Below are 22,962 nucleotides of genomic sequence, written 5' to 3'. Positions count from 1 at the left end.
TGAGAATAAATCATTTGAAAACAGAACTAACAACAGGAGGGGTACAGACAGGTTGATATGGTGGGTTAGGAGCACAGGAGGTAGAAGGCACAGGAAGGGCAAAACTCCTGCGATAGAAACAGACTGGGTATACTGGCACATCAGTAAGCTTGTTGTGATTACAGTACACAGCGTAAGGACAGGAGTGGCATGAGATGAGATGGAAAAGTCAGCCAGGTGCCTATCTATGGATGCCCATGAGATGGGTGTGGATTTTATCCTAAGCATGATGGACAACTGCAAGGAGTATGAACAGACAAGTAGTAGCTGATCTGTATTATATGCTAAATGGATTATACTGGCTTTTATTGTGAACCAGCCAATCTATAAAATGATGCTTATCTAGACTGCTTTACTAGTCATTTCACTCTGTTTTATTCAGCAAATATTTGGCTTCCATGGCATGATACAATATAATTTCCCTCTGACAGAAAAACAACTCCAGTAGACTCCACTGGCATATTCTCCTAAACAGCTTTCTTAGAAATAAACCTTTATTGTGGTGGTAGCCAGATAAAAATTACCCTAAAACACTTCATGCCTCTGAATTAGTTTACTTTCTTTGGAATCATGGAGAAAAATGCATGTAATGGCAAAATTGAAGGAAAAAAAATAATCCCACATTTGTAAATAATTTTTCATTCTAAAAAAATACATAGATGCAGGCAAAAATGCCTCCTTGCTTTTTTTTTATAGTTTTTTTTTTAAATATTTATTTATTTATTTATACAAGAACTGGGTATAGTTAGAAGCACGGGAGAGTGAGAGAATCCCCCAGAGCCAGAGCGGGGAGCAGAACAGGCAGACAGATGGAGGACACTGCTGAGGGGAGCAGCAGGCGCGGCAGGAGAGGTCTGAGCGCCATGTGGGACCCTCACTGGCGGCTGGGGATCGAACCGGTGCTGCAGAGGCTGCAGGCAGCTTCGCAGCCCAGCGCTCAATCACTGCACCACTGGGGAGGCCCTCCTTGCTTTTAGTTATGCAGGAAACAAACAACAAAAGAAACAAGACGACAAATCTATATATTTCTATTTTCCCACCTATCAATGAAACATTATAGATGCTACCTATGGTATTCTCTATGCTCTACCTCCGAGGCAACATAGATAAAGTTGTATAGCATTTCAGAATTTGAAGAGAACCTGAGATTCATTTTATTCTGCTTCCCCACTTTTTGAAAAGAGGCAACAAAACTTTACCAACCATGAAATTGTGTGGATAGAAGCATGAAAAGAACTCAGTGGTACTAATTTCTGTGTTATTTCTAGGTTTCTTTATGTCAATATTTTTTAGGATTGAAATATTCAGTACTTTCTTCTATGGGAATATATCAATATTTCAAATGACATCGGAACTCACTGTGTTCTAAGTGAAAGGGTTAAGATAGGGTATGGCTCTTGCCTTTTGATATTTCATACTCTGTGATGGAGAGACACATGTAAGTGCAAATGGGTATGATCTACAGTAGCAGTAGAGGTAGGCTCACTTACAATTCATTCATCACCTGTTTACTGAGCTCTACGCTATTCCAAGCACCAATCTGGCCTAGAAAATAGGTGGACTTCAGAGAAGCACCACCTGAACTAGTTCATGACAGATGAATTAGCCTTCTCAGTAGAGAACGATGAAAGATCTCTAGGCAGTTTGCACAGAATTTAGAGGCGTGCTATAAAAGATTCACATGGGTGGAATGAAGGACACATTCACAGGAAGAAGTTTGGTTGAGACTATAAAAGAGTTACCATTGCCATAAAAATAATAGACCGTGCTTTCTATAGGGAGACATCTCAGAGTTTCTTTTAATTTGTAGATGCCTTTGGTGTCCTAACCATATACTCTTATGCCCAACACTCTAGTACATGTCAGCTTGAGTTCTGCTTGTTGTTATACAAAAGTTTGTTGGCAAACTTTTCTTTACCTGAATTTTTCCCTTCCACTAAAGCTACTTCTGGCTGTGGAGCAGGGCTGATGTTTTGGGAAACACTGCTGTCTCCCCAACAGCCCTTACCAATGACTCTCAGAATTTGGTTTATAAATACCCCAGTTTCCTAATCCTTCCAGTGAGATAACTCTGAGCTGTGTACATTGGCTTTCAATTTTTTTCCAGGAAGATTAAGCACTAGCTGCTTACAGTGACAACTGGCATGATAATGTATTCTTTATTGGCTGCCTTCCCTGCTCTGTCTCTCTTTTCATACCCCTTCTATTACCTCCCAGATTAAGTACTTGCACTTTGATTCCATGTCTCAAGTTCTGGCTCTGGAGAAACCAAAAGGACAACTGATGAGACCAGGCTTGTATTTCAAAACTCCACCTCATGTATTTGTGTCTAAGACTGACTAAATGGTCAGGAGACCAGAACCCCAAGAAGTCAGTCAGTACATGAATACCTGTGCACAATGATGACTGAGGTGATGTCAGTGGGAAAGAGAAGCCAGCGAATGTAAAGACTGAAAAAGAAAAACCAAACAACTGGATTCCAAGGAAGAAGTTACAAAGACATTTAAAGTCAGATGTTAGCACAGAAAAATAAAACAGGGTAGGAGAAGATCAAATTTAGGAACTGTGTTCCACTTGAGGAACAGCTGTATCCTAACCTGAGGTAATTCTGCTGGCATATGAAAAGAAGGTGCTATAGACTTAGAAGATAATTTAAAGACAGAATTGATAGAATTTATCAGTAAAGTTTCTAAATATTGAATTTACTCACATCAGGAAATGATAACTTGGAGAATAGAAATATATGCTGATGAAGGATTAATATGAAGCTATCAACTTTTCTTTTTATAAATTTAAGCTAAAATTCCTGAAAATAGTAGTACACACAAAATTAAGTATCGGCAGTGATACTATAAATTGTCCTAGCCAAAGGAGTCTGATAATGATAAATGGACAGTAACTTGGAATTTGAAGATCTGTGAATAGAAGAACTCCTTTTTAGCTTGAAATCTAAGTTGGACATTGATTTTCCTGTCAAAACCATCTCATGGTGACTTTTAAAATAGTGAGGGAGATGGTAAAACACAAACCTCTAATCACAGAAAGCTCAGAGATGGAAAGTAATTGCAGGATGCTGAAAAAAATGTCACCGTTCTGCATAAACAAACATTTATCGAAGGCTTTTTGCAGATACAACTGAAAGGAAACATCTTTAATGATACAATTAGTAAGGAGCCTGTTCTTTAAAAAAAAATCTGAATTAGAAGAGATTTAAGAATTTTCTGCAATTTGTGTCAAGGACCTTCGAGAAAAAAAGGAAAGAATCTTTCTAAGTCCCAGCGGGAAATAAAGAGACATGTGAATCCAGACAATATAAGAGGATGCACAGAGATGTACCCCTCTAATTTCACTGTCTTTACTGATAATCAGATGCCAGTTGTCAGAATCTCATCCTACATTATCTGTCACTGTGGGTTACTCAAGAAGCAACATGCTGTAGTAAACTGTACTGGACACATGGGCAGCTTTTCATGATGCGCTATGGTTCAGCCATGCTGCACTGATCAGTTTATAGTATATAGGGCATCTCAAGTTGTTGATTTCCTTTAGCTGTTGCTCCCAAGAGAAGGAGTAGCTGGTGTTACAGGGTGGATTCTAACTGCAGTACAGTAGGCCACTGAATGCAAAATTTAAGGCTGATTCTGCTCTTATTTTTCTGTAAGTTAAACATACCCAAGTAGAGATGACTCATGAATCCTGACTTGTGTTCTCAAGTCAGAGGGATGACCTGAATTTAAACCTAGATTTCAAAACTTACTACCTGCTTAATAACCCTGGGAACTTTTCTGAGTCTATTTTTTCATTGATAATATGAGGAAAATAAATACCTAATTTAATTATTGGCAATGATACTATAAACTGTTATAGGCAAAGAGCAGTTATATGGAATCTGAAGTTCTGTGGTTAAGTGTCCAGTATTGTGATACAAGTTAAGTGCTCAGTTAATTACTGATTATTATTATTCTATAGATGACTGGACCACTGAGTGAGTGTTGTAGAACATAGGACAATGTTTTGGAAGGGCTACAGTGATGGTTAGCTCTTAGATCTTCCAGCAACTATTCAAGCAGGTAACACGCCCACCCAACAAGCTCAGAGAAAAATAGAAGATAAAAAAATCTTTAAAATTTTTAAAAGACTTAATCATCAGCTTTTAGTAAAGACCCTTAGAGTATATGTTGTCTAACATTGACCTAGTATAGTTGCATACTGCAAAAGCCTAAATTACTTTTTGGGCTGTTTTGGTCTTGGCTTTGGGGTCACATGAAACTCATCTCTTCATAAATTGCAGAGAAGTGATAAAAAAAAAAAAAGACTGAACTGGGCGCCCATGGGGAAAAAAACTAAAGAACATGAACTACAGTTAGCTAGCTGCTGGCACGCCTGTTATCTCCCATCAGATTATAAGCCACATGCCTTAGTCATTTTCCATCATTCATTCATCATATATTTATTGAATGCCTCAGTGTGCCAGGTAGAGTACATGGTACTGAATTAATTATGCAGTCCTGGGTGGAGACATTTCCATGTGTCAGTGCCATGTCTGTTTTGACAAGTCTCAATATAACAAAGAATATTTTTTTCATTGAGATAGATATATTCTATGTGTGTGAATGTCAGACTTGATGTAATTTGGAGAAAGTATTTTAAGAGAGAGGAAATGCAGATCATTTTCAAGTTTGACCAAGGTGAGTAAAAAGGGGAAATTTTCCCAAATACTCATTTATAAAGAATCACTAAACTGAATTACAAGTGAGACAAGCTAACCACTCAACTGTGTATTTACAAAGTTAGCAAAAGAAACAACCATAACTTTACTTAGTATTGTTTCAAAGTAGACAGATTTTACAACTTTGTTAATGTTATACCCAAATCAATAATAGATTATTATGTGTAATGAGAATCTTTTCCAGAAATCAGCTACAGGTAACTCTTTAATGACTTCTGTAGATACAAGACAGCAATCTTTTTATGAAATGTTTCAAATAAACAGGTTTTATCTTGTTTATATGCAAAATTAACACTATTTTTTTTAAAAAGGTTCTGTAAACATCATGTCCAATGAGAGTGAGTAAAATTAACTCTCAGCACATGTATATTTTTTAAAAGTAGCAGCATAATGTTCATTTTAGGACTCAGCAGGCAGAATAACACCATATGAATATTGCTGTAGGGATTCCTTTCATTATTTTACAACTTACTAATATTTGCAGCAGCTAGAATCAAAGCAAAATCTTTATTTTGACCAAGCCCATTCACCTTTAACTGATGTTCTTTTATGTTTTTGTTATAGCCACTACTTATTTTCACAAATTTTATTATACTTGCAAAAACACATTTATCGTCTTAAGAAAAACCAAGAAACTTCCAGTTATTTTTCTAAGCATGTTTAAAACAGTTGCTAGAAACAATGGATTTCTTTATAAATTTGCAGATGCTATTATGCAGTAAGTTAAAGGCTACATGGGCTAGTAATTAGGTATACAATAATTCTGGAGACTTGGAAAAAATGTCCAAAATAACTATACCTTCCTAAAATAAGAAATATCAGAGTATTATAAAATTTATTCAAAACACAATTTCAGTTTAAAAACTTGGTATATAATTTCAGAAAAAATTATTGAAAACATCTAATAATTATTATCTAATCTCTGTTAACGAATCTTAACTGCAAAGACAAACATATTACAGCTATTTAAATTACATCATTCTAAAAAAAGAAAAAAAGAGCCATGGTACATGCATGAACAACAACAACAAAAAAAACTAGAGAAAAATCATGGCAATCTTCATGTTGTACTGATTCATGACAGAGACCTTTTATGACATGTGAAATCAACAAAATAATGTTATAGTCACTACCTAAGACTTCAAAATATGTTTTATAGTAGTGTTTCCTATTCTATTAGAAGGCATCTGTGGTGCTATTAGTTTTACAGTGTCTTACAATGTTCAGTCTTTAATAGGCACCCAATAAACAATTGGATGAATGAATGAAGGATCTGGTAAATAGTTTAAGTAGCCTCCAAGCCCCAGGTAAGCCAGAAACTACTTGAGCAAATCACTTAAGACATTGCAATTAAATATACTTTCAGATTCTCTCAGCCCTTAGGGTCTTTTTTTTGTTTGTTTGTTTTACGTTGTGGACATTTGTTAAGACACCTACATTCTGACCTGTCTTCCTGGGTATAAAATGAACACAAACAGCAGGGGGCAGCAGAACACTTCTGATTTTGTATTTTTAGCTCAAACTACAACATTGAGAAGTTTCATCTATTCCCATCTTTAAACAGCTTTAAAAAATCCATCTAACAGTCTAGATGGTTCTGTCAGTATCTTTATTATTGACAGTCACAGGGGCTTCTTTTGCAGTCTTCAAATCAGATATGACTGACAGAGAAAATGGAAGGCACCATAAGAATATTTCAGTTTGTGTCAAAGAGAATATATTCAAGGATAATCTTATAAATGAAAATTAAACACATAAAATAATGCACTGGGCTTTTAGTATTTAAGCCCCTTTTCTAAATAGCTCCATAGCTTTTAGTAAAACTTACATTTTTACCTTTTAAATTGATAAATATACAAATGATATTATACAATTGAATTCTCTAATGGTTCAAGTTATATATCATTTTTCAATATTAACTACGTTTATTGCAAAAACAGACTTATTTTATACCTTTCGATGATACAAACATTGAATTTTTTTTCAGTTAATTTCAGGAAAAAATGTTGCTTTCAGATCACCAAAGGAGCAGTAAAAGAAGGGGGTGGGGGAAACTAGATGTGAACAAATACAGTTGGTAAATACATCTGCTGCAAATCCAAAGTTGACAGCCCTAGAACAATTTTTTACTCATGTTTTAGTTAGAAGTTTAGAAATTGCCACTGTGTTCTGAGAAATGCTTACCACACTGAAAAGTGATATGATAAACCTTTAGCCAATTTACCATAAAATATAACAAATGGGTCTCAATTTGTATGTAACGCAGTAACCACATACTGCTTCTGCATGAGAACGGAAAAGAGTAGAAAGGCTCATGAAACTTTAATACCAGTTTGAAAGTAATGAATATATTTACCTGCTGCAAAAAGCATGACAGCAACAGGTCTGTAGAAGCGCCTTCGAGATCCCACGCAGATAGAAATCAACCCCACCAGGAATGCAATGAGAATGATGGCGGCACCGCCCAAGAGTAAAGCCAAAGTAGCAATCTGCCAATCTGGAAAGAAAAAGGGCATTGCTTTTAAGCAGTAAGTCCTCAAAGTATCAACAGAACTATGCTCAGCAGCCTTCACCTTGCTGCAACTAAATACAAGGGATTTTACCATAAGCTAAGCATCCTTTGGGATTTGAAATGTTTTGCAACAAAAATTACTGTAAATGTCATTCAGAAAAGTCTCCAATGCTAAACTTAGCAGAAAGTTTGCCATGCTTTTCTTACAAGGACACTCTTACCTATTTTCATGACTATTATTTAATTTTCCATTGAGTTATTAAGTTCACAGATCTTAAGTATATAAAGTGTTGTACTTGATGAATTATATATATATATATATATATATATACACATTTACCCGTTGCAGATAAATATATATATAATACACTCATGTAACCACCATCCAGATTAAGAACATGGAGTATTTCCATCACTCTGAAGGTTCCCTTGGGCTCCTTCCCACCCAGGCTACTGAGGAACATCTATCACTATTGATGAGTTTTGTCAGGTCTTAAACTTTATATAAATCAACCCTTGTGTATGTGGCTTTTATGTCTCTGGTATTCATTCATGTTACTGTGTGTGGTAACCATGCATTCTTTTGTTCACTGCTGTCCTAATCCCCTAAGTATTTTTTTAATATTTATTTATTTATAAATACAAGAACTGGGGTACAGGCCAGGGGTGCGGTGGAGTGACAGGATTCACCAGAGACAGAGTGGGGAACAGAACAGGTGAATCTACTGAAATACACTACTGAGGGGAGCAGCAGGAGAGACAGGAGAGGTCTGCTGCACTCCTGCTGCAGAGGCTGCATAGAGCTTCACAGTGCTGTGCTTAACCCCTTGTGCTACCAGGGAGGCCCCCTAATCCCCTAAATTTTGAGGTGCCTTTCTGCCTTTCCTCATCACTAGAAGAATTCCCCCAGGAAACTGGTATCAGGAGGATTTGGTGCTGGTTTTTTTTCCCCTCCTCGCTTTCATTTCATTCTAGTCTTACTGTTTTATTTACTTCCACAGAGAGCCAGAATGAACTCTAAAAGGCTGTTTGGCCCCTTTTTTTTCATTCATACACAGAAACAGCAAGCATATACTGACCACTATGTTGCCAGCCTCTGTACAAAGACACTTTAAATGGCTCCCACACCCTTAGTGAACCAGAAACCTCTCTGAAATATACTTGTCATTTCTGATAAAATAAAGATGTAAAAAGAATATGACAAAAAATTTACCCAGTTTCCACTCCAGAAGAAGAGTATTGGAATGCTCTCTCAGAAGCAAAGCAAATAACGGAAATACTGTGCAGCTTACAAAGCATCACAGAAAATAGCATGGAGATCATTTTTCAGTGATGGTTGACTGGAAGACACAGGCTGCCTCTTCTAGCCCCCTCTTTAACATATATGCAAGAAATGAACATAGATTTTAATACTGCAATTATTTCGATCCAAAGTCAGGAACTCATGACATTTTGATGTTACTCTCTGAAATTATCCCTCCAGAAAGCTTCCAAAGTATACTCTTTGCCACTGTAGGATAAGGGATGAGTGAAAAGATCTACAATACCCTAAATTTTTCTTCTTTTATTTATGCTTGTATATCCCTCTTCCACATCCTCTCCGCCCTAATAAATTCTGCATGAATAACTGGCACCGAACTGGAATTTGCACTGCAATCAGGAAACAAACAATGGAAAAACAGAACAAATCCACACTTCTTAAAATAAAAAAAAAAATCACAAGACATTGAAGAGTGTTTTTTTATGTTGTCTATTTGTAACAAAGCCTTAAAACTTTTCAAACAAAAGTATATCCGGCTTTCAACTAGAGTTTAAAAGGATAGCCACACTATGGCTGCTTTATTTCATAGCAGTATGCTGTTTTGAATTATAAAACCAAAAAAAGAATCCCTACATTTGGAAGTCTCTAAATTTCTTTGAAAAAGTTTGTACATAGCACAATTATATTTAACTTTAACATAACAGAAATCCTTCTGAAAACTTGATAGTTGAAATTTCTGAATAATTAGATTTTCATTGTATCAAAGTGTCTGGAGTACAAAGAACACAATAAAATCTATCCAGCCATCCATCCAGTTCCTGGAGAGTTTAAGAGAGCCTGTACTGAAAACTTTCTAGCTGGAGTCTTCCTTTTACAAAATGATGATTACTTTTAGCAACTTCCTCTAAATTATTTAATAAGAATATGTAAAGTATCAATTTTATTTAAATCAGGTGCCTACAACTAGTCACACATTTTTTAAAATCTTAAAATCAAAATACAAAAGATTGCTTTTTCCTAATAAGCTCTTTCGCAAATATGCACAAAATTCTACACAACTATTCCCACTTCCAACCCAAAATAAAACAGCAATTAATTTCAGTCACTTTTCTCTAAACATCCTCAAAGAATAGCTAAAATGCCATGTGTTTATTTGCATAAAGATAAGCTAAAATAGATAAAAACATAAGTCTGGTAAACTTTCCCTGTAAAGAATAAGATAGTAAATATTTGTCTTTGGGGGTTATGGACTCTTGCAGCTACTCAACTCCGCTATGTATGTGAAAACAGCCATAGAAAATATGTAAATGAATGAGTATGTCTGTGTCCCAGTAATACTTTATATACAAAAGCAAGTGGTGGGCTGGTTTTGACCCTTCACCTGTAGACTGGTGACCACTGGTCTATACTTTATATATAATTTTCAAATGTTAAACATTTATCTAAGTAACGGCCTCTTAATAATTTCACAATGAAGTCCACTTCACAAATGAGTAATACAGGAGTGCAAAGTGATGCTTATTCCAATAGTGCAAAAGCAAACTGCAAGCAATCCTAATCTCACATACTGCCAAGTTTCCTTAACATAATAATACTGTATTTCATATGGAAAACCAATAAATGCAATAGATGCCACCAGGAGAATAAGTTATTAAAAGGGACTAGAACCTAATTAAGAAGGGAACCTCTTACAGCAAATAGTTCTAAAAAGTAGATTAACACAACTAGTTCTGATTTTCTTCTAAATAGTCAGCCTAGATTTATTTTTTAGTACTGAAGTGGCTAATGAAAAGATGCATTACACATAAAGTCAAAAAAGAGTTGCCAGTATCACCACCGTTGTGTTATTCTACTTTCCTTCTCTTTGGTCCACAATCATAGATAGACCTGCTGATATAGAAAAATCATTTTATTATCCAAGAGAAGAGCAGAAATAGGCCATGTCTGCCACGATCCGGGCCAGAAACTGGGGCTTTGACTGAAGTATTGAGGCTGTATCTTCTCTCTGGTGGATGGTGTCAAGTTTTGGAATTGCTGTCACAACCATTTGCAATGATTCACTCAGGTGTGTTGCCCAGGATCAAAGTTTTAACGTGCTGACCAAACTCGATTCAGGAGGCTAATAATAAAGCGGTTAGATGAGGCTACTATGGTTAAGGAGGCCTGGGGCGCTTTTCAAGGGTCAGCGCTAGACATTTTATATCTGAGGACAGTGGTTGTGGTGTTGTGACTCTTTCACTAAGCAGCTAAATATTAGGACCTGCCTTAGAGGTGAACTTAGGTCAGGGACTGTGTAAACTGGCCTGTTACTATTTTCTCTTACTTAACAAGACTAGGATATGGGGACTAAAAAAAACGTGAAAAATACTCTTATAGATACCTACCAACAACCAATAAAATAATGGGTTGGGCTCTATGTTTACACAGATAGAAATGTACTTATCTACCAAATGTAGATTTAAAAAGAGAGACATATATCTCTATATAAAGATATAGAAATATCTTTATATAGGACTTTATATATATATATATCTTTAAATACATATATATATATATATATATATATCTTTTTATAGGACTCCGAGAATTCTGCTGTAGTATAATAAATGACTAGAAAAATTGTCTCTACATTGTTTTTCCATTAGAAAATTGGCATGCTGCGAATACTTGCTATCCCATATTCAGTATTTATAAAATAAATTAAAATGTCATAAAATTCTGAATTTTCAATCTTGCTTCTTAAAAAAATATATCTATTTTGAATTCTCATAATTGGATAATTCTGTATCAATTTTTGTTCCCTAATTATAGTCCTCACAGCATTTAGTCAGATGGAGTGTTAAGAGTCCTAGATTTATTACTTTGCATTAGATTTGCACATTTCTATAAATGATGCACTGACACTGTAGTAGAACAGTGAATACAAACCAGCTCTGCAGAACATCAGTGGCCATGGTGCTGCTTTACAAATCGCAGTGCTCTGCACAATTAAAAGTGATCATTGTTCAATATCAAGCCAGCTAACTTGAAATTTGAGTTTGGTTTCTAAGACCAAGAGAACAAGTGATAATCAGTTATGAGAAAATAATGTAACTCCTTGGTCCATAAACTGGTGAGGGGTGAGGGCTCAATGAGCATGGTAGAAAGTTCTGGACCTATAAATCAGGATGACATACCAGGAGTCTAGTTCTATTTACAAGGATTTTGGCAAAATTGAGAGTGACACACTGGAGGTGTTGAAACTGTACCTATGGAAGCTGAGGCTCAAGTTAAACTATTTGCTCCTGTACTAGTGCTTCCCCTAACAAAAAAGGGGGAAAAAAAGGGGGTGGGTGGGACTGACAGGAATGAAAATATGTATGTTATAGTTTCCCTGCAGTTCTAGAACAAAAATTGGGCAGTCCTTATGTCATACGCAAGTCCAACATTAACATGCATCTCAGGAACTAAATTCAAGTCCTCTTTCAAGGTATTTTTATTAGCTGGTGTCAGTTTCCAATGTCTATAAATGCTTTAGTATTCTGCAGAATTGTGCTGACTTACTTTAGCAGTCTAATATATGAGACTAGTCTGAAATTGCCACTGCTTTATGAAAATTCTGTGGGCCATATTATAACTGCCATATTGAAGAATTCACATTCCCTTAGGGATTTCATGGTCAAAATTTACTTCCGATTTCAGGAAAGGCAAAAATCTGCATAATGATACATTTTCCACAATTTTGAGCCAAGTTCAATGCACCACAAGAATGTCTAATGGTTTTCTTCTACCTATCCAATTTCAAAACCAACTTGTCAAAAACAGGTTAATTTATTTACCTCTGTATGTATGTTTATATGCTGAGATTACTTCTACTGTATGTAAATCCCTGAGCACACAATTGCTTCCTCTTCTACAAAATCAGATATAATTAAAAAGCAATGAAGAAACAAATTTTTAACCTTATAAATTCGACTCCCACTGTTTTGGGTGGGTAGTATTTTCCTAAATGTATTCTAATGCCTTAATGCATGAATCTCACTTTTCTGTAATTCTCATCACAAATTAAAATATTGCTTTTTAATAACTTGTATAATCACATTCAGATTTACCAGAGAGGCACTTATATTTTCAACTTTGATTTCTCCAAAACTATATTAATCAAAATGATATCCATAAACTCAATCAAAATTATTCACAATTCAACCTAGAAGAGTACTCTTACCTATCATTTTACACAGCTACTCCTAAGTGAACCCAAATTTCTCTCTAAATCCACCCATGAACTGGGTCATTCTCATTCATACCCAGCAAGTATTCAGTTCTTCCAAACACATTTATTTACTTGGAGGATGTGTTTATTATCAAACATTTACCTTTATTTTAGTTATATTGATGAGAACTCAAGAACGCTACCTCAGTATTGCCAAGTCCTTGTCTCATCAGGAACTGGAAATATTGGAATGGTTTATACTTGTGTAAGCGAAATAAAGCTCAATTATAGGATAACATTTCAAATCTACACTCCCTCCCCACGATGTCCATCTTTTCACTGAAGACCATGTCTTTCCCTGACTAGCTCACTTTGTCAGAAATTATGGCTTTGAATTATTTTATTAAATATTAAGTAAGAATTTGTTTGGGGGGCAGGGGGTAGAGTAGCAACAAAGAGGAAAGGAAGCATAAAGGAGTATGGTGGTGGTGGACTATGGGTGATTTGGTGGCAGCTACCCTATGACAGTGATACCTGACGGGGAGAATCCTAATGTTAACCCAATTAAAATAAATGATTTTTTAAAATAATTTTCTGAGAGTAAAACTAGGTCTTTCTGAATTTGGATAGAAGGGCTATAATAACCTCATATATGAAAAATGAACCAAAGTGTTACTGTTGTTTTATGTAAAAGGAAGGTAACTATAGACTTAACAGCTGAAATATTTCCTGAAGTATCAAATGATATACTTGACTTTTTTAAGGTAGTCAGCATGTGGCAAATGAAGTGGAAAAATGAAACCATTACTGAGGGAGTTTAAACTTTGTTTTCTTGGCTCAGTTGCATCCTGACCTAAATCCGTCAGTGTTGCATTAATTTTCCACCACTCTGTGAGCCATAGACACAAAGACAGCCAAAAGAAGAATTCTAATTTCAGTAATTAAAATGACCACCTCTTTTTTCAAACAACTAATATCAAAAACAACATTCTTCATGTGCAAATACTTAAAGCAAACAACTATGTGTCTGTTTATAAAATAAAAAAAAAAAAAAACAAAGACCCTACTTGCACTGTGCTGCACAAAGTGAAGTGGATGATTAAGAGAAATACCTACTTTGGATACTACCCATGTTAACCAAGCTGGAAACAATTTTACAGACCTACTCTTCTGGCCTACCCATGGATTAAAAAATGTGCTCAAAGTACATCACCAACCTGATTTTAAGCAAGAAAATGACCCCAGGCAATCATCTAAATAAATGATGCAACAGCTCTAACAACCAAAGTGCAGGTCAATTTTGCCAAATCTTTGGAAAATTCCATTTGTCCAAAAGTGCCAGACAGGTTACTAACATTCAATCTATGATGGTTTTGTTAAAGCTTTTGAGTTGTTCTGTGTTGATGTTAGAAAAATACGTATCATTTTTCCTTTAACATACAGGTGAACATTTTAGCTATTTCACAAAATTCTAGAGCGGGAAATTTGGCGGAAATGCAATTCATCATCTAAATACCATAACATGGGATGTTTTTCCTCTAAATAAAACCATTGTATATTGTGTTAAATAAAGAGCCCCACTACTACATAATGTTTCACTGTTAGACAAAAGAAACACATCACTGCTAAGGACTGCTGTTTCCTACCATGTACTATACAGACAGCTTTCATTAGCATTTGATGGTGAGTAACGTATCTAAAAGATATTTCTCAACAGTAATTTCTAATTGTATTTCCATAAAGCTGTAATCAGTTTGTTAACATTGACCATTGCTTTTCCTCCAATTTTTGGGAAAAATCTAAGAAGGTAACAATTAGTAATGTGTGATTATTTGGAAAAGCAAAAGTAAACCTACACCAGGACTAGGAGTAGATGACAGGCCTTTCAGAAACTAAAACATTTGTGTGATGGGTTTAGGGTAGCTAACAATAATCAATGAGTAGACAGCCAAAGCAGTCACCCATGATTAGTATTGACATCCTGGTAGAAAATATGAAGGGTAAAATTGGCAAACTAGTGTCCCTGCAAGTTCCCTGTTAGCAAGTTTCTTTAGATGAGATTCCTTGTTTTACCCTCCTACAGAAATTGAACTTACATTTTTTTTCCTTTAGAACATTCTGTATATTTATATTTTTTCATTAATCTGTTTTAAAAGAAACTTATTCACCTTACTCTCAACACCTGGCACAGTGCCTAGTACACAGACTGACTGGTTGACTTTGTACCAGATAATGCTTACTTCCTCCTAGGAAATAAATGACTATGTTTCCCTGGAAGTTAACTCCTTGGGTATATGTGAGAAGGTAGAAAAGAGGGGAGAGGTCATTTCTCTTTAAGTCACCCAGCGGTGCAAGGAACAGTCTGCAGGTTTCATTCACAAAGTGCGAAAGCCACATTTTGATGAACATTGGCTTAGGGGACTTAAAATATTACAATAAAAACCCCTTAGATGAAAGTTTTAATTTTTTTGTGGGTATGCCTTTTTAAGCAGGGGCCCCAGCTTCTATTTTTAAAAATTGTTTTACCTATAAACATACATTTTGAAAAGATAGTTATCAATATTTGTGACATTATCCAGACATACCAGTCATTAAGCTATCATTTTAAATCTCATAATAAACACAAATTAATAAACACAAATCTAGGTCTCCTAGATGTTTTTCCTGGTTCTTGGGAACCATGGAGGCCTCATTTTGGCTTTGGTGCCAAAGCCAAGACTATAATACAATAGAAAATTGATGATCTACTAGTGTCTCAAAATCCAACACAAATAGAGAAGCAAAAAGGGTAAGGAAAGGTGTCCTTGTCTAATTTTTAATCAAATGATCCAATACCTAGAAAAGACTGGTAAGATTTAACTCTTAGTAACTTTACCTTATTTAATAAAACCATAATGCAGTAAGTTGATCTAATGAAATTCATATTGATTTGATCAAGAAACTTCTAGCAACTGTGCAGGATTACTATAGTAATCCTTTCTACTCTGCATTAAATCTAGATTCTGCATTTAATATATGGGTAATTATAAGGAGAAGAATTATGTTTTTAAAATAAAGAAAAAACAAGCAAAAAAACAATTGCAATTCTATCTTTCTAGCATCATAAATATGGCTTCTGTCCAGAATTTTAATGTTTCAGTGTTCATGTACAAAGGATATCATCAGAGTCACTCAAAGCTGTCTTTAAAAAAGGCTATTTTTACACATAAATAGAAGATTACAATATCAGCTTGAGCCTTGGCCATTTGAGACTGTAAACCACAACTACCTAAGGTTCTATAAAGAGGGAAAAATGTTCTCTGAGGACAGGGCAGGTTTTTGAGTTCACCTGATCCCAATTCCAAGGTAACTGCCCATACAAGTGACCAATCATTAAACCCATGTGCTGGCTGAGCGCAGTTTTCATCCTAGCCAAACATTATATAATCAATTCAAAGTTGCTTTTTTAATTAGTAACTTGTGAATTTATTATTTTTTTAATTTCATTATTTTTTTATTGAGGTAATGTTAGTTTACAACACTATATATGACTTAGGGGTATACATTCATACCTATTCTGATTCCAAGTTTTTAATAGAATTTTAATAGAGAAACTATGCAGTTGTTTTTGTTCTTGGGAGAAAATAAAGACTGTAGATTTGCAGCTAGACTCCAGTGTCAAACTATATGCTGCCGACGTGGCCCAACAGCATCTCTTATCCTACAGGCTCTTACAATCTGACCTTGTTGCAGCACCTAGATATAAAATCCAGTTGTCCCTGGAATCTGAGCTGGACTGAGGGTGCCTTTGTGATTTCCTAGGCTAGTTCCGACTAAGCTGGTTCCTCCTGCTCTGAGGAAAACGATTCATCCTGTAAGAAGTTCAGTTATCCTGAAACCACAATGCTAGAAAGGCCTGTTCCAGCCGAGCCCTGCCTTCCAGCCATTCCCACCAAGGTGTCAAAACCATGAATGCAATCATTTGGAAGAGGATCCTGCGATGTATTGTAATATGTTCCAATCTCTACTCATTTAAGTCCCTATCAGCTATGGCCCCAGACATCCTGGAGCAGAGACAAGTCATCTTCATTAAGTCCTATATGAATTCCTAACCCACAGAAGTCATATGTATAATAAAATGATTGTTATTTCACACCGCGAACTTTTGGGGTTGTTTCCTAGCATGGGTAACTAGAATACTCTTGGTAAAACCCTAGCTCTACCATTGATTAAGAACTTAATAAACTTACCAAAATTCCTGGTCTCTAATAATAATGTGGTTAATATTACCTACTTTGAAGGTTTGCTATGAACTGGGAATAACAGATGTCCGAGTAGTCATCGTGCTAAAAAACAAACAAACAAACAAACAAAAAACCCATAGCTACTAGACAACAGTTTTGTAATCAGTCTACCAGAAGCTAGGTAATGCGTATCAAAATTCAAATTTGGAACTAACAACCTATTTCATTATTCAACACAAAGAAAGTTACTACTTATGGGGAGCAAAGTCCTCAGCAATTACTGAAAAAATAAATCACTTTGGGATTGTTTTTCTGAATATAAACTAAGGAAGCAGGGCCTCCCTGGTGGCATAGGTGGTTTAGCATTGCACTGTGAAGCTGCCCGTAGCCTCTGCAGCGCGGGTTTGATCCTGGCTGGCTGGCAAGAATCCCACATGGCACAGCAGGCCTCACCTGTCTCACCCGCTGCTCCCCTCAGCAGTGAATTTCCTCAGTCTGCCTGTTCTGTTCCTTGCTCTGTCTCTGGTGACTCCTCTCACCCTCCCACACATCTGGCCAGTACCCCGGTTCTTGTATAAATAAATAAATAAAAAATAAATAAACTAAGGAAGCACAACCCTAATGGGCAAGTACTTCCATGTATTTACTCTTCAAGACAAATTATTTTAAGACATTTAGTTGCATGAGGTCCTATGACTGGTAAGTGACGGCATTCAGGGCAATTAGAATCCAAAGCCACACATATTCTCCGCAACATCACTCTGCCCTCCTACAGGATTATGTTATACTTGAACACTATTCATTAGAAGTGTGTTGTAGTATTTAGGTACTATATTCCAGGGACTTATACTGAATCATCTACAATCCTTTTCACTAATGTATCTTGTAGCACTGGATAAGGCTATGATCTCACTTAGCACATTGAACTTGAGGAAATACCTAAAATGTATTCCTGACAGCAGGCAAAATCTATTGCTTGAAATATGCTTTTGTTTTTTGTTTTGAAATGTTTTATGAAAGGCCAAGCTTTTCACACACCCATCAAATCCCCAGCTGACAAAAACTGATCTAAATGGCTCCCTGGAGAGTATAATATTTCTATAAATGTGGGCAAAAGAAGAAATAGATCTGCCTACAAATTAAAATGCCCTGTGTAAAAGTTAATTTGGAGAACTTGAAAAATCTTAAGAAATACTAAAAAAAAAAAATCATGAAGATCTTGGAATAAGTTATACTTGAGTTTCTCTGACTAATTAAAGAAGTTTCAATGCTAAGTGCTATTTCTTTGTTCACTTTCTACCCATTTACTCTGTGGAGGTTAAATAAAACTGCATTTGTTCTTTTTATGTTCTTTTTCAGAAGAAGCTATAACTAGTGACTTCCAGGCTTGCTGAGTTACTTGTAAACATGCACCAATATCAACTCATTTTCAAGCAACAAGCTGAACTTTCCCTGGAGCAATGAAATCCTGTTTTCCAATTAAGGTATGGATTCAAAATACTCAGATGATACAGGTCTGAACTCAGAATCACACTGTCTCAAATTTTCTACGATTTGCAGGTGTTTAGGCAGTTCAGTTTATCTTAAGTACCAGCTAAGATAGGCTTCCCTATAATGGCTTTTAAAGGGTATTGTTATACTGAAGTTAAAAAATAAGCAACATATAAAGCACTCTTAAAAGAACCTCTTGTCAACGGAAAATAATAATTTTCACCTGTTATAAGCATATAGTGCACTGCCATTTCAAAATTGCCAGTGCAGCTATTTTTAGGATAGTGCAGCAATGATGTTAACAATACTCCTTGAAATAGGCACTACTAACTGTCTGATCATGTATTTTGTGGATTGAAAAGACAGCCAGATCTGTGGATGAAAAGATGGATAAAAGTACTTGTTAGATCCCCAAATCATTCTCAGTAAAATGTGCTCATTTTGGCCATCTGCAGGTCTTTGCTTTTTGCTTAGTCAGTGAATCATACAGAGATCAAAAAAGCAATCTGCTTTATATATGGAATAGCTCCATATTTATAAATTTTAAAGAAGAAACCTAAGATCACCCTAGAGGTTATATAGCACATTTAGTGTCGACTCTTGGGTATCAGCATTGTGTGTACACTAGAGTAATCTTATTTGCACTAAGGAGTCTCTTGTCATTGCTATGGCTGTGAAATCCTAACAACTACTCTTTAAAAAAAAAAAAAGTATCGGGACTGAATGTGACTAGGCAAAAGTCTAAAACATTACTATTGTTCTTAAAATAAAATTTAAGACTTATTAAAAGCCTGCCAAAATCAGCAGTAGGGAAAACAATCCTTAGAAAGAAATTCTATGGCCAGCAGCCACATGAGACTACCTATTCTAAAGTTCCTAACAAGCATACTTTAGTGGGGTGTTTTTGTTTAGTTTTATTTTCCTGTATCCACCACAAATGACAGCCAGCCAATTAGCTGATTTCACATGCTGTTTTCACATCTGTCTTTTTGGAAAAGTTATAGTTTAAGATGAATGCCTAGACTGCCCCCCAACACACACACACACACACACACACACACACACACAACTGAATTGGGACATGGTAGAAAAGCATTATGGTTGAATGACATCCGGAATACTGGTTCTTACTAGAAGTGCTGATGCAACCTTCAATACACCAGGACACAAAAGGCAGGGTTCTGCTTTCACTTAAAACCAAAACAGGTTATAAGCAGCAAAGGACACATACTTGGTACCAAAATTAAAATGCGGCTTTAAAAATAATGGCCATGAGTAAAGTTTCAGGAGAAACTGGGCCTAAGTAGAACATACTGTCGTCAAAAGAAATATTCCTGAAATTTCCCTTTGTAAATACAAGCTTGCCTCTTCATGGCAGTTTTAATTCTAATTAAGAAAAAGGTTTTTAATTAAGCCCTGAAGATCCTGGTGAAGGGCTTGCAGTAAAACTGTCCTTAGTGGTTCCTCCCGAGGTAATTCATTTCAAGAGACAATGAAGTGGATCTTTTAAAATCTTCAGAAAAGACATTTCCCTCCCTTGCTTTCTGCTACTCCACACAGCTAACAGAATGAGAAAAGCTGTCTGCTCTTTGGAACAAGCAAGAAAAGCATCGCTGGTTTCAATTCAAGTTCCCCCCAACCCTCCCCCCCACTTAGTTGCAAAACGTTGAAGGATAGAAGCTTCAAGTCCCTGGAACACTTTAAGAAAGCACATTTGGTAAAGTGCGGTGATAGAGCAGTTTTCTATATTTTATTTCTGCTCCTCTGGCACCTCCCCCACTACTTTAGAGAGGAAAAACGAACAGCTACTACCTAGAGAAAGTCAAGAACTTGTTCCAGATAGCCTCAAACAAAACCATCTCTATTCCCACCCTCTGTATCTGCTAACAAACTGTACTTTTTCTAGGATGAAAACGATTAATTTAAACAAAGAAAGCTAAAGCTTATTTTCAGAAACTCAAACAGAAATACATGCCAGGGTATGTGTTTCAGCAAAAGAATAGTATAACGGGTTTAGAAGGGGGGAAATCAGAAACTGTACCTGCGTCTGATTTTTTACTGTGCTGAGTCGCATTACTACTATATTTGCATAAGCTCGTGTCCCCCTATTACCTAGCCTAGAAGGGGAAAAAAAAGGCTTAGATAAATGGGTATGGAGGCAATTAAGGAAAGATTAGCAAACACTGCATACTGCTCACTCAACAAACTCGAGCTGGCTTCTCCCCATTCCCCACATTCCTGGCCAAAAGAAAGGATAGGGGCCTGAAAAGAAAATGGGAATTGAAGCTGGTTTCTCCAACCTTTCTGACAAGTCTTTATGCAATCAGGGGGCTATTATTTCAGGAGACAGAAAAAAGGGGGCAAAAGATTCATGTTGCTAAGGAGACGCGCTGAAGCTGACATTCCTACATAAATTTCCATTTCTATTGAAGAGTGGAAAGAAAAGATATTTCCCCCAAAGTTTATTTAGATCCCCTGGTTACAGCAGAAAGGCATTTTACCAATTTATTTTATCTTTAGTTGTAAACAACCAACCCTGGAAGAATTAAAAGACCTAAATGTTGACCTCCTGCTGCCAACTAGTACCCTCCGTAGTGAATTAAAGACAACAAAGACAAAAGCTTTCAATGGGAATTTGGAGGTAATATCAAAGAAAAGCCTTTTGTCAACTGAAAATTAAATTTATGGAAGAAACTTAACCAAGTAAATTAATCTCTCATAACAAGAACTAAGGATAAAAGTAAATCAGATTTTTTTTTTTTTTTTTGGTTTTAGTGCCATTTTCAACTTTGTTGGAACTTGAGACGTTTCCAGCAAAGGTTTATAAATAGTCCCAGAGAAGACATGAAACTGTCAGGAAGGAATTTAATGAGTTTCTCAAGGGTGCGTGCGTGTGTGTGCGCGCGCGTATGTGTAAAATCACGAGCAGATCCTCCCCCTTTTATTCCTCACCAACACCAGCAGCTGAGCAATGAAGATTAGCAGGGAACATGGTTTGCAGCAAAAAAAAAAAAAAAAAAAAAAAAAAAATCGGAAGTCGCCAGATTTCTGCTAAGGGCGTTACTGGGGCACAGGGGAAACAAGTGGGGCTCAAGGGGAGAGTAAAGCCCCGGAGTGTGGTAGCGCAGACTACCGACTTCTCCACCTCCCACCCCATCCGTTTGCAGCGTCCATAGCTGGCTGAATAAGCCACAACTTTCTCCGGCATCCGTGAGTGGCTGCACGGTGAAAAGAAAGGTCTAGAGGCGAGAGGAGGTGTCTGGAGTGGGGAGAAGGGCAGCGCACAACCAACGAGTGTCACCAAAAAAGGAAAGGAAATTAAGCCTGTCTCTCTCCCAACTCTCCCCATCCCTCAAAAATGCAAGGAAATGTAATCCAAAGCAGAACTCTTTGGAGAAACCCGGAGAAGGTGGACTAGGACAGGCAGAAAGAAACGTGGGCGCTGCGAGGTAAACTCCCGCACATTCCTCTGCGAGAGCGGAGGGAGAACCCGGGAGAGCGAGCAGAGCACACGCAGCGTCCCGGTGGAGTTGGGGCGTTTTGGCTTGATTTTTGACGGGGGTGTGCAAAGCCTTGCATTTCAAACACAGCCACATGGCTCTCGCCTTAGACGATAACAATTCCCGAAAATAGCCGACGTGTTACTCCAGAGCCCGAGTTTTGTCCAGGGGCGGCGGGAGAGGGCGCGGGACGTCGCCCTGGGCTCGGGGCCGGGCGGGGCGGGGACCCGAGAGGCGGCCGGGGCGCGGGGCGCGGGCCGGGGCGCGGGGGCGCGGGGCGCGGGCCGGGGCGCGGGGGGCGCGGGGCGCGGGCGCGCCGGCGGGGCAGGGGCGCGCGCGGGGCCCTCACCGCTGCTGAGCGTGGACTCGCAGTGCCAGATGTCCAGGCTGGCGGGCTTGCGGCAGGACTCCCACAGGGACAGGTAGTACTGGTGGTCGGCCGTGACCCACGCCGGGCTCAGCACGGCCCCCAGGTCCAGGCACAGCGCCAGGAAGATGCACACCAACCCGACCAGCTTCAGCGGGGTCAGCACCGACACGCGCACCTCCTCCATGCCGCTGCCCGCCGAAGCCATGCCCCGGGCGCCGCAGTCGGCCCGGCCCGCCCCGCCGAGAGCAGGACGCCGGGCGGGTCCGGAGAGCCGGGAACCCGACCTCCTCGGGAGGGAGGCGGCCGATCTGGAGCACGGGAGTCGCTCCCTCGAGGCTCCGCGCGCCGCCCGCCGTTCCACGCAGGTGGGTCAGCGGGGGCGGCCGGCCGGGGTGGGGGTCGTTGGCAGCCGCAGCAAGCCGATCCCGCCGCGGACCTTCGCCGCCGGCCCCGCGCCGCGCTCTGCCAGCGCCGGCGCCCGCGCCCGCTCAGCTCGGGCTTGCTCCGCCCCGGCCCTCCCCGGGCAGTGGGAGGCGGTGCCGAGTTGGGAGGGGCGGTGGGTCCGCACCCGGGCGGCGTCAGGCTCCGGCTCCCCGCTCCCGGCGGGTGAGCCTCGCGCCCGCCTCGCCCCTGCCGGGAGCTAGC

At 38.1% G+C, this 22,962-nt stretch overlaps 1 protein-coding gene across 1 annotated transcript in view; it reads right to left on the bottom strand.

Annotated features, from left to right (window-relative positions):
* Positions 1–22,543, bottom strand: part of TMEM47 (transmembrane protein 47) — a 28,408-nt gene extending 5,865 nt beyond the window's left edge. Inside the window, exons 1-2 of the mRNA XM_037512548.2 lie at positions 22,297–22,543; positions 7,125–7,265 (exon numbers count right to left, since the gene is read on the bottom strand). Of these exons, the coding sequence (XP_037368445.1) occupies positions 7,125–7,265; positions 22,297–22,522 (367 nt within the window). The 5' untranslated portion in view covers positions 22,523–22,543. The remainder of the gene's footprint in view (positions 1–7,124; positions 7,266–22,296) is intronic.
* Between the last annotated feature and the right edge of the window lie 419 nt (positions 22,544–22,962).

The sequence above is a fragment of the Talpa occidentalis genome, unplaced genomic scaffold (genome assembly GCF_014898055.3).
Source record: "Talpa occidentalis isolate TD23 unplaced genomic scaffold, MPIMG_talOcc4v2.1 talOcc4.15, whole genome shotgun sequence".
Classification (NCBI taxonomy): Eukaryota; Metazoa; Chordata; class Mammalia; order Eulipotyphla; family Talpidae; genus Talpa; species Talpa occidentalis.
This window is presented reverse-complemented; position numbering and strand designations above follow the sequence as displayed.